Source organism: Populus nigra, chromosome 6 (genome assembly GCF_951802175.1).
Source record: "Populus nigra chromosome 6, ddPopNigr1.1, whole genome shotgun sequence".
NCBI classification, from domain to species: Eukaryota; Viridiplantae; Streptophyta; class Magnoliopsida; order Malpighiales; family Salicaceae; genus Populus; species Populus nigra.
This window is the reverse complement of record NC_084857.1, coordinates 11,665,436-11,677,565: the sequence shown is the minus strand read 5'-3', so window position 1 is coordinate 11,677,565 and position 12,130 is coordinate 11,665,436. Positions and strand designations below refer to the sequence as shown.

At 31.0% G+C, this 12,130-nt stretch overlaps 1 protein-coding gene across 3 annotated transcripts; it reads right to left on the bottom strand.

Annotated features, from left to right (window-relative positions):
- LOC133697980 (hsp70-Hsp90 organizing protein 3-like) lies at nucleotides 1-4,633 on the bottom strand. Of its 3 annotated transcripts, none has more exons than XM_062120823.1 (8): nucleotides 4,273-4,631; nucleotides 3,272-3,365; nucleotides 3,133-3,183; nucleotides 2,841-3,014; nucleotides 2,400-2,579; nucleotides 2,139-2,258; nucleotides 1,256-1,389; nucleotides 1-514 (listed from the first exon to the last, which is right to left on the bottom strand). In XM_062120823.1, exons 1-8 carry the CDS (start codon nucleotides 4,446-4,448, stop codon nucleotides 439-441), a joined length of 1,005 nt encoding a protein of 334 aa, XP_061976807.1. In that variant the 5' UTR covers nucleotides 4,449-4,631; the 3' UTR covers nucleotides 1-438. The 3 variants fall into 3 exon arrangements, with proteins under 3 accessions (XP_061976807.1, XP_061976808.1, XP_061976809.1); XM_062120824.1 differs by lacking the exon at nucleotides 1-514 and adding an exon at nucleotides 1,695-1,762 and having other exon boundaries at nucleotides 1,254-1,389; nucleotides 4,273-4,633; XM_062120825.1 differs by lacking the exons at nucleotides 1-514; nucleotides 1,256-1,389 and adding an exon at nucleotides 1,791-2,028 and having other exon boundaries at nucleotides 4,273-4,633.
- Between the last annotated feature and the right edge of the window lie 7,497 nt (nucleotides 4,634-12,130).

Here is a 12,130-nt window from a genome sequence, read left to right as displayed (position 1 = left end):
TAGACTCGGAAATGGTGCATGCCATTCATAGATATGCATTGATTACAAGATAACAAGTTTTGTGCTACTCATTTGCAAATTTTCAAGGCATCACACTAGCACTTTATACCCAAGATGGAGAATAACTCGCTCAATTTACAAGCAATGCAAGGAAAGCAAACCATAGAAGAAAGAGCATCTAGAAATGCAATAACTCAAAAGAAGCTCACAAGATACTATTAAGAGTTCAAAACTAAACAAATGCACATTATGGCTAACAAAAATCAACTTCTCGCATGTGTTTATCAGCTATCACGTCTAACCAGAAACTTCAGTGCAGCATCAAGGCAAACAAGAAAGGCTTGTCGCTGTCTGTTCTCAGTTCACATGTAAACTTCCCATTGAAGAGGGCATTGTATTGTCCTCCAGTAGATAGTCAACAAAATACAAGTAAAGGAATTAAGGATTGGGCAGCTTTTCTTTGAATAGACGTGGAAGCACTTCATGAGCACCAATATCTAGAACCTCTGGATCCCTGGCAAATAAGGTATGCAGAGTTGGGCATGTATAAGGAAAAAAAAAGCATCGCTATTGACTAAAGAGAGAACCATTTCAAACAAAGTACAATGGCATGTATTAAGCATTAAAATGATACCAGATGACTTAGCATATTGCACATGTTTTCCTTTTCTCTGAAGATGAACTCGGGGTACGGAGAAAAAGAAGAAATTTCCTTCTCAACAAAAAAGAGAGCATGAAATAAATCATCACATTGAAATGGTGACCCCCAAATGGAGATGATTTATTGCTGTCAGCTGTTCCATGTCCAGTTTTTTTATATCTAGCATGATGCTAAAAACTACAAGTCAGAGCTAGCTACAGAACATTGTCAGAGTGTGTGAGTTCATCTACTTCCCAATCTCCTTCGTACCCACAAATATCCTAATTCAGCAAGTTTAAGCAGCTAAGAACGGGAAATGTTAAATATCATATATTTATGGATAAAGCACATAGCATGTGGGAGGCCTGTCTGTCCAGATGATTGACTGCAATCACTGGGTGTACAATAAAAAACTAGGTGATTGCGTTCATAAAAGAGTATATGATTTTATATGCAACAATAATCATGAAACATGTACATGCACCAGGGTTCAGATTTTATATCATTTATACACGATTAAGCCATCTATAGAAGGATCTATATCTATTCAAATAAAAACTTCAATAACAAATTAAAGAGTCGATATGAGAGAAGTGGAGAGGAGAGGAGAGAAACCTGCAAAGTGTTTGCCCCTTTTCATTAGTGCTAGCAATAAACCATATTTTTCGCATGAAATGGGACTCATATTGAACAAAGAAACCATCATGCTGCCCATACTTCCACTTTCTTGATCCTTGACCTTTCCAAACCTGCAAAAAAGGCATGCAAAGAATAAGACCTTGTTGTTGAGTACAGTATTATATCCCACCACAGAATAGACAAATCAGCTAGGACTGGTAAAACATAAACAAAAGTGACATAAATAGTCTTAGAATTGTACAATTTAAGTATTATATATTTGACTATAAGCAAGTCAGGCTCGTCTGTCTTAAAGCCATAAAACCATTGAATCATTTGCAGTGCATCTAATATAGACTTGATATAATTAGAAAACAGCTTGCTTATTAATTAGCAGCCTACATGATACATCACCACTTGGGTTCTTCAATCTTACCATTAAAGGTTAAACTCAAGCAAACTGCATACAACACCTTACTTGCCCAAGCTCATTGACTGATTCAGCTGTGACAGCATAAGCTGATGTTTATGAAATCAAGGATCATTTACAAATCTCAGCCCGTAACAAAGAGAAATATAGGACCAATAAAGGACAGTAAATGAGAAAGTAATCTAGCACCAAATACACTACTTAAAAAGAAAAATATGAAAGAAGAGAAACCCTAATATTCCATGTCCGCAGCAGGTTCCTCTTCAAAGCCATGTCATCCAAAGTCCTAAAGTAGATACTATGCCTAGGATCATTCTTATCAATTCCCAAACCACAAAACCTACATATGAACACATCTCATTATGTGCATGTCTGGTGTCCAAGAAAAAGAAGGGCTTGCTTCTCGGGAAGACCTGTATACCTAACACATGCGAAGAAGCAAATCATTACCTGTGGGTAGGATATGACATTTTTTGGCACCACTAAGCAAGCTGCCTTGGAGAAAGAATCATCCGCATACTGCCTTAGAAATGAGAAACAATTGCTGTGTGAATGGGGCGATTCAAAGGCCTGCAAAAAGAAACAAGGTAAAGGTAATTGCTAGAATCACGAAGAATTCTATTCATTTATATCCTCTTTTTACAAGTACATATACCATACATCAGAGAATGATGTCTCCAAAGAAGATAATACAGTTTCAAAAGTGAATACCTTATCAATATTAACAACTGGAGCATATTTATCAGTTTGTGTCTTTTCCTTGTCAAGAAGAAAGTAGACTCTAGGATCCACTTTAGAAGCTTCATGCCATGATTTTACAGCTGTCTCCATGGTCTCAACAAGAAATGAGAACATATCTTTAAAACATTCTTCGGATCCAAGCTTTTCAAACTACAAAATAAAAGGCTAAATTAATTTTTTTAACAGAGAGTATTATCACATGCACAGAAAAGCTTAAATAATTAATCTTCTACATGAACAAGAAGAGAAGATGACAAATGAGGTTATCCAGATTCAATCTTCCATTAAAAGGAAATATGGTGAATGGGAAATGAACGCTTCCAAAATGCATCTCACTCCCACATTCGTGTTTCAAATTATAAGGTGAAAAACTTGGACATTATGACTCTTTGCTAGATAAAATACACTCACCATTTCAGATTTCAATGTTTCCAAGTGTTTTGCCATGTCAACATTGGATCTCATGCTCTGCACCTCTTGAGCTCGTTTTTTGTCTCTGGCCAACTGGGATATCCTCTTGATCTTTCTTGATACTTCAGTGCTCTGTGGATTGTGTTGTAAAGCTATTTGGAAAGTAGCCAATGCCTACATATACATGAGCGGTCAAAATGTATCAGCAACAAATCAAAATCCAAGCAATCTTGTCTAAACAGCTACCAAATAGCATGAAAAGCGAACATGATCCTTTAGAGTTCAGACATACATCATCATACCGTTCCATGCCCTCCAATACACACCCTTTCCTGAAATATCCCTGAAATTGCAACCAAAAGCCACTGTTATAGAAAAATCTTAGGAAGTCAAGTGGACCAAATGATAAATGGTTGTGCATGTCTGTGCACCTTTTCCCATTGAGGGTTCAATTTGATAGTTGTCTCGGCATCAGCAAGTGCTTTATTAAGCTTGACCAATTGCAAAAATGCTGCAGCACGGTTGCTGGTGAATGATAGAATCATAAAAAGGGAAAGAAAGATTAAGGGATTTGAGTGTTTGAAATATCATTGAGCATAACTAAACCTCTGATAGACAATTGCAGTTGATGGATAAGCATTAAGAAAGCCAATCAATTCTCATAATAGGATTGAGAGACTATCAAGGTTCAAAATGCTCTTATAGACAATTACAGAAGTTGCGTAAACATAAAGAAAACAAATGAACTATGATAACAGTATCAAGAAAACCATATGGATTCTAATTTAGCAAGCACAAATGTGCTCTATGATTCTGGCATGGTATTCATAAATTGCATAACTGTTATTGGGAATAACAATGCCATTAAGCAAGACAAGAGAATAATCCATTGCAAACCACCTAATCTCAACACAAGAAAGTGGGCCTAAAGAATTTATTTGAAAAGTAAAAAAGTTTGTTCCCTCGCCATACCAGTTCTGCAAAATCAATTCGCTATAAATAATACAAAATGTTAGAGATGGACAGAAAACACAAAAGTGCAGCTTTAACACTGCACGATTAAACATTTCTAACTCAGGTATAAGGTCCCTATCTTCGAATTTGATGAAAATTAATATAGAATTACGAGCACAATAAGATACTATGCTGCATCGCACCTAATCATCATTAATACAGTGAATGAAGGCGAGCAAAAAAATTAAGAACAACCAACTCCAACTAGTTCTAAGAAATGGCAAAGCATCAAACTTGAATTCCTAACGAAACTTGAACCGCAACAATCACAAACCTGCCAAAACCAACAAAAATATAACGGAACACCTAATTGAAAAATGAATCAAATTTCACTAAAAATAAATGAAGAATGCATTTTGATAAACATAATGATTGACCAAGCCAACAAACCCTAATTTGGGGGTCCCTTTTTTTTTACCTGTAAAGAGTGGGATTTGAAGGGTCAAGCTTAATAGCCTGAGTGTAAAGAGCAGCAGCTTTGAGATAGTTCCCTGCTTTAAAGAATTCATTGCCTTTGTCTTTCAATGATATCTCCTCCTTGACATTGCTTTCTTTGGACCCTGTCGTAGCCGATCCTTTCTCTGCGTCAGCCATTGTTACCGGGTTCTTGCTAGGGTTTATGTGAGCGAGATCTTTGTTTTTTTTTTTTAAGTTTGTAATAGTCAGAGAGTGTAGAAGGAAGTGAAGCTGAGTGATTCCTGTCGACGGGTCACGCTGGCGATACCTGTGCAAAACTTAGGTTAGGTTTCATTTCGAATCGATTTAGGATTAAATTCCGATGAGGCCTGATTCAACTCCAATAATTTTTTTATTTTTATTTTAAAAATATTATTTTAGTTTCTTAAATATTAATAAATTAATATTCGATAAATAACTAATGTTAATTAAATAATGGCTCAATTAAATAATATGTGATTAATTAATAAATTTTTATTATTCCAAAATATTAATTTATAAAGATTTAATTAATATTGTTTTATTTAGAAAAATAAAAAACAAAATAGTGTGTTTTTTTATTAACATAATAAATTAACAACCCAGACTCACACAAATCACACGCCATAGTAGGTATTATTTAAAAAAGCTAAATGTTTCATTGTACCCGTTAAGAGTACACTGTAGATTCCCAAAGGTGTATCTTTTTTTTTTTCTGTCCTAATCGTTTTTTTACTTTGATACCTCAATTTGTGTTTTTTTTTAATTTGATTCTTTGACATTGTTTTTCTATTGACTAGTCATGATGATTTGTTTTTATGTTTCTTTACAGATTATTTCATTGTTATTTGTTTGTTTTTATTTTTTTTATCAAATTTGGTTTTTTATCAAATCTAAATATGTCTTGTCATTTATTTTTTCTATCAATTCTAGTTTTTATTCACTTCATTGTTATTTATTTATTTTTATTATTTTTTATTGATTTTTTTTATAATTATGTCCCTCATCACTTAGTTTCGTTTAATTTTTATATTATATTTAATCATCATTTTTTTTTATTGATGTTTGTTTTGTTTTGAAACCTTTTTTTATTGAATTATTTTTTTCAATTACATTCCTCAGCTTTTAGTTAATTAAGAGTTTTTCTTCATGATTTTTTAAGATTTGCCTTATATGAGACTAGTCACAAGTGTCGAAGATTAGTTCAAGTTGACTTTAGTCTTTTTTGAGTTATCTTTTAACATTAATTTTCTTTTTAATTTTATCATTTAACATTTAATTGGTTGGGAATTAATTCTCATGCTTTATTTTTCACTTTTCTTTCTATAGAGTTATTTTAATCTTATATCTTAGGTCACAAACTTTATGGGTTATCCCAAGTTGACTCGGGTATTTGTTTCATTGCTTTTAATTTTATTTTATTTTCTCTTGCTCTTCAACATTAGATTATTTGATAATTGAGTTTCATAATTTTATTTAATTTGCTTTCAATGGGGTTACATCGGTATCACAATCAGGTCACAGACTTTACATGCAAACTAAAGTGTGCTCGAGTCGGGTTTTCATAACCTTTTTGAAATTATATTTTTTTTCTCCAACCTCATCCTTCAACAATTGATTTTCTAAAATTAAGCTTCAAATTTGTTCTATATTGCTTTCTATGGAGTTATCACATTCTTATTTATTTATTGCTTCATTGTCAAATAAGATCAAGAAAACCTTTTAAGAGTATTCAGAGGATATTTTTCTGTTGTATTTGCAAATGATCATTTTTTGAGTTTATCGTTGTCAATTATTCTTGACGGTTTATTTGTTGTCATTGTATTTTTTATTCATATCATTAAATTAGTCAAGTCAATGACTTGGATCTTGAATTTTTTTTTCTTTTTTAGGAATGCTTGGGTTGTTTAAGCATTTTTTTTTAGTTCTAGAAAAAATTTGACTCGACCCATGGTGTAACGCATTCCACCTATCTAGTAAGGAACTCCACACATGGTGGCATAAACACAATAGACCCAAAACATCGTGCATGCGCTCACATTCACTGTGGACTTAATGTGTCAATTTATTTTTCATTAAAGTCATCAAACTTTTATGAGGTTGATTGCATTCTTTTATTGGCCAAATTGAATCCTAGTCGCTTCAAATTTGTTGAGAAATGACAAGATTGAAAGAAAAGGAACAAAAATTGAAAAAAAGAGAGGAAAAAGTTGGTTGTTTAAAAAATAATGTGAAAAATTCACCTTGCTCCTTATAATTCACCTTACTCCTCATAATTTTTAGGTTATAAATATTTAGTCCCTTGAATTTCCAAAAGTACAATTTTAGTTTGAAACATTATTTTTCTTATTGTAAGATCCATGGTTTGGGAGAGAAGAGAGAGTGATGAGATTCTCATTAAAAAGAGAGAAAGTCTCGGGTTACAATGATTTTTGTCATGTAAAAAATTAATTTTTGTGTCAACAAGTTCTTTTTTACAAGGGGAGTCACCTAAGTGTTTTTTTTCCTTCCCCTTCCCCTGAAAGGGTAGATTTGAGCTTGGAAAGTTTTTTGATTTCGGGTTTTTAGATTAATTTTTGGTTATTTGATGCCATATACGAGTTTATCAAGGTTTATATAGTGTTTTATGGATTTTCACGTCAAAATGAGTTGGAAATTTGGTTTTTAGGTAAACAAACACCAACCTTGATTTTCTAGTAACCAATGTGTTTGAAATCTTAGAGAAGTAGGCAATGCATAGATTGTTTTTTTTTTTAAAAAAAAAAAGCAGACCATAAGTTGCTCATCCCTTAAAAATTCAAAAAAATAAAAAATAGTTAGCTCAGGTATGCATGCCTAGGCTGCAATGCCAAAACATATAGGCTTTTTAAAGCCTTGTCGTGTAATTGGGCCATCCAGGCTAGCGCTCCTGAACTCTCTATTTATTTTTTTTTGCATTTGGTTTTTTGATCACTATTTTCTTTCAGTCTCATCATTCAATCTTAGTCTTCCATTGAACTTTTTAAGTGTTCACAAATTTTTATGGTGCTTTTAACATAGTACGATTTAATTTTTACTTAGTTTACAAATAAAAATTTAACATTTTTTTATTGGAGTTTTTTTTTTGTAGCCCTACTTATTTTTTTTCTTTATTTTTGTTCAATCTCTTTCCTGAGATTTTTTATCATCATTTCATTAAATAGAACACTAGTTCCAACAAACAAAGTTATTGAATAGAATCGAGTCTTTGACTCATGTTTTGAAATTGAATATTTACATCCATATTTATCTCTCAAACTTTGAATATGGTATTTGGTTAAATATCATTTAGGTTTTCTTGATTTTTATGTAAAATGATAATATTTTTTTTATATGTGCAATATTGCATAATATTTCTCCCTTTGATTTTATTATATCGTTTTCATGTATATGTTTATTTCTATTATAGTTTGATTAGGTAAAAAATTGATTATCATACATAAAGTTATTAAATACAACAAAAAACATGGTTTGTGTTGCCATATCAAATATCTTGAACTATATTTGTCTCTCAATTTTTTCAGTTAAGTCTTTAGTTATCGTTAATGATTTATTTTTTTTGCATTTATTAACACATATGATTCTTCATTAATTTAATTAAATGCAAGCTCCAACTTTTCAATTTACAATCAAGTTTTTTTAATGTCAAATAACATGTTAGAAAAGCATGCATATTCATTTTTTTTTCTAGAAAAAGAAATTATCCGACCAAAGACTAATTGCAAGCCATATACTAACTATAACAAACTCTAAACTGTGTGGCATATTCACTGTAAAAAAAAAACATTGTTCATGCTCTCACATTTCACCATGGGCTTACCATGCTATTTTTATTTTTATTTTGGTTATTAAACTTTTGTTTTAGGCAATTTCATCCTTTTTGGGGACAAAATAAAGCTTAATTCCTTCAAATTTATCGAGGAGTGACAAGATTGAAAGAAGGGGGGTTTAAGTGACATTGGGAAATAACATAGATGCCCATTTTGAAATTGGGTAAAAAAATTTAATTTGATCCTAATTTTTCAAATGATAAACTTATGGTACCTTAATATTTTAAAATTTTAATTTTGATCCAAAACTTTATTTTATTTATTTATTAGTCACTAGTTTGAGGGAGGGAAGAGAAAGTGGTCGGATTCTAGTGGTCAAGAAAAAAAGTCTCAGCTAACATTGATTCCAATCACGAAACAAATGATATTGGTGTTAGTGGATTCCATTCGATAAGAAGAGTTTAGCCTGAGCGTTCTTTTTCCCTAAACCTTGCATAAGATTATAGATCTGAGATTTGAAAGTCTTTTAGTACTAGGTTAATTATGGGTTTTTAAGCTGATTTTGTTGTTGTTGTTGTTGTTGTTGTTGTTTAAGGCCATTATAGGTTTGGCAAGGTTTATATGATGTTTTTAGGTGTTTTAGGTTAAAAACAGGTTGAGTATCAAGTTTTTTTATATATAAAAAAAGAGGTAAATGACAGGTTGTATGCCCATTGAAAAAAATACTCAACTCATTTGTGCGAGCTTGGGCTTTTTTAAGCCTGGATGCAATAGACCACTTGTGCGTCCAGGCTTTTTTTTCGTCCATTTATTTGCTTTCAATTTCATATTTAATTATTAGGTTTTTGTTGAGTGTTTTTTTTTCTATTTTTGCAAATTTTGACAATGTATTTTAATAAATTATGATTTGTTTTTTACTTAGTTCATGAATATACTTTTTTTCCCTTATCTTGTGAGGCATTCTTGTTGTGCAGCTCTACTTGATTTTTTTTATCTTTAGTTTTATTAGATCACTTTTCTATGTGTTTTTTTTTATTGTTTTATTAGAAAAAAATTGGTTTCAATAAACAATGTTATTAAATATAATGAAATCTATGACTTGTATTTCGAGATTAGATATCTATATCCATATTTATCTATCAACTTTCCAATTTATTCTTTGATTTTTACTTGGTTTTCATATAAAATGATAGTATTTTTATCTATTATATGTAACCTTGCATAATATTTTTTTGCCTTTGATTTTATTCAATTAATTTCATGTGTTTATTTGTTTATATTATCATTTAATTAAATAAAAAATTAATTCTTATAAACGAAGTCATGAAACACAACCGGATAAATGATTTTTGTTATAAGAATAAATATCTTGATTTATATATATTTCTTGATTTTTTTTATTTTAGTTTTTAATTATTATTAATAATTGATTTATTTATTTATCAACACATCTAAATTTATTTAATTAAATATATACATAAATTTTTTTATATACATTTAAAAAAATTATATATAAAAAAATACATTGAAAAAACATATTCGCTTTCTTTCTCTAAAAAATCTATCCGATTTGTAGCACATCACAGGTCAAGTCATAACTTTATCGGGGGGCAGTGGATCGGTGCAGCAGAATCTGACCGTTAATTACAATTTCTTTTTTCATTTTTCTAACATTAATAATAATATCCCTCAAATAATTGACAATGGCCGAGGCCCATTAACTAAATATGAGCGGTGCTAGTTTGGGTAAATGTTGAAAGCTCGAAGCAATCAAAGCCACTTAGAATCAATCTAATCAAATGAAGAGACGAGACCCAGCCCTCCTTCGTAATACAATAAAACACAAAACTCTTAATTTAGTCCTAAACTTATACCCATTTTCAATTACATCCCAAATCTTCAAAGTTTATCAATCAAGTCCCAAGAACCTCAATTTCATTCTTTTATAATTTTTTTTTAATAATCAAAGTCTATTATGTATACTTTACTCACTAAAACGGTTTAAGATTTTTAACCTAATTTGCATATTTATATACTAAAACATTATTTCTAAGAACATTTGATGAAAATATTTACAAGCATTGATTGATAGAAAGACTCCATTTAGAAATCTTTTAACAATATCGTTTGATAAATTTTATAAATTTAACTAGTTTATTTCTTCGTGCTCCGTCCTAAACCGAACTATATTTTTAAATACATAAAAAGAGTCATCAAGCTCCGAGAAAAAAAATATTTAAATTTTTTATCTTGGATAAAGTCATCATCTAACTATTTCAATTCACATTAATTAATAATAGTAATATAATATCTAGTTTTTTTAATGATAAAAATCTCATTATATTGTTTTAATTCATAATAAACAAATGCATATCTACTATTTTAGCTTCTTTTGTTAATGGGAAATGAGTATATAGGTTTGCAACTAAGTTATTATTATTTATTTAAAATAAAAAGGGAAATGAAACCTTTCCATCGACCAAGTCCTTGCCCGTTTTAAAAGATATTTGAAAAGAATTAAACGAAGACGTAAACAAAGGGTGAGATGGAATACCGTCCATGATACATATTTAATTTTCTAAACTGCCCATTTCCACGAATCAAAGCACAAACATCCAATTAGGAAAAACAACAACAACAACAACATATATCTGTTGACCTTTTCCTTTCTTTCCACATCCCAACCACTATATGCATAGGCAAGACAGCAAATAAAAACTTTAGGTTCTTCTATTACATTAATATTGATTCGGGCACCAACCTAAGCATGCCAAGAAACAAAGAAAGAGACTGTCTGCTTCGGTTGACTTGTATCTAAACAATCAAAACCACGCATGACTTTGCCAAAATGTGTTTGGTGACATTATTTGTTTCATAATTACTGCATTAATTGATTTAATTAGGTTCTTCTGTTCTATTATATTCCTAGTTTCCAAATTGATGTGCTCTCTGTTATTTCCATCTTTTTCATCAGAAAGAGAAAAGAAAAGAAAAGAAAAAAGCTGACACTTCATAAGACAGCTGACATTGTCTTGTTAGAAATGTGTTTGGTATGTGCATTGACTTGGCCATAACATTCTAGAACTAATTTAAATTAATTAAATACATGAAGGCTTATTTTCTGAATATCAATTTTAAACCAAGTCTGCTCTCTACATTTAGTCTCATTACACAGTGGATTAATTCGCTAATTACTAGATCTTAAGATATATACTACAAAAAGATGTACAGTTGACTGGCCGTGCATACAGCTTATACATACACGTATAAACAGCTTAGATTTTTAATTTAAACCTCACTTGAAAAGGAAGAAATTAAAAAAAAGTTGATTATTTAAATGAATTGGTGAAAAAACTATATATATACACGAACGATCGAGTAAGGCGGCCGTTAGGGTATTATTTTAAATTACATGAAGGCAAACAAAATGATTGGCTTCCTAGCTTGTCTTGCTTCCATTCCTGCTTTCTTGCGTTCCTCCTTATGGCCATCTGTTTGAAGGATATATATGTTCATTTTCTAATGGTTTCTTGCTTCACTGTTTTTTTTTTTTTTTTGCGTCTCCTTATCCAAACTAATGATATATACTTGGCATGGACCTATCCTTTTTCGATCCTGTCTACGTACGAGTACATTTTTGTACAAATTAATTTCTTGCGTGCAGTTTTTCTTGTTTTGTTTCTCTTTGAAGCGTGTTTCCTTTGCAACCTAACCTTGTTGTTGACTTTAGATCTCGCTCTCCATATGGTTTCAACTTGCACAAGTGGAATTATATAAAACCAGATATTACAGTCACGAGCAAAAAGAATTCAAGGACAAGGATTTCAGTTCAAACATCCTTAAATGGACCGCGGCAAGTTTCAAGTTGACAGCTCTTAAATCCCACCTGCTCTATAATTAAATGAATTTAATCAAACAGCCATCGATCTTTGGCCTGGCTAAGTCCCATTGGTAATACGAAAGCCTTCTTAATTTGTACAGTTAATAAAAGTCCAATTAAACTCAACAATTTATAACGAGAGGCAGTAGTTAATGACCAACAACACGAGCACA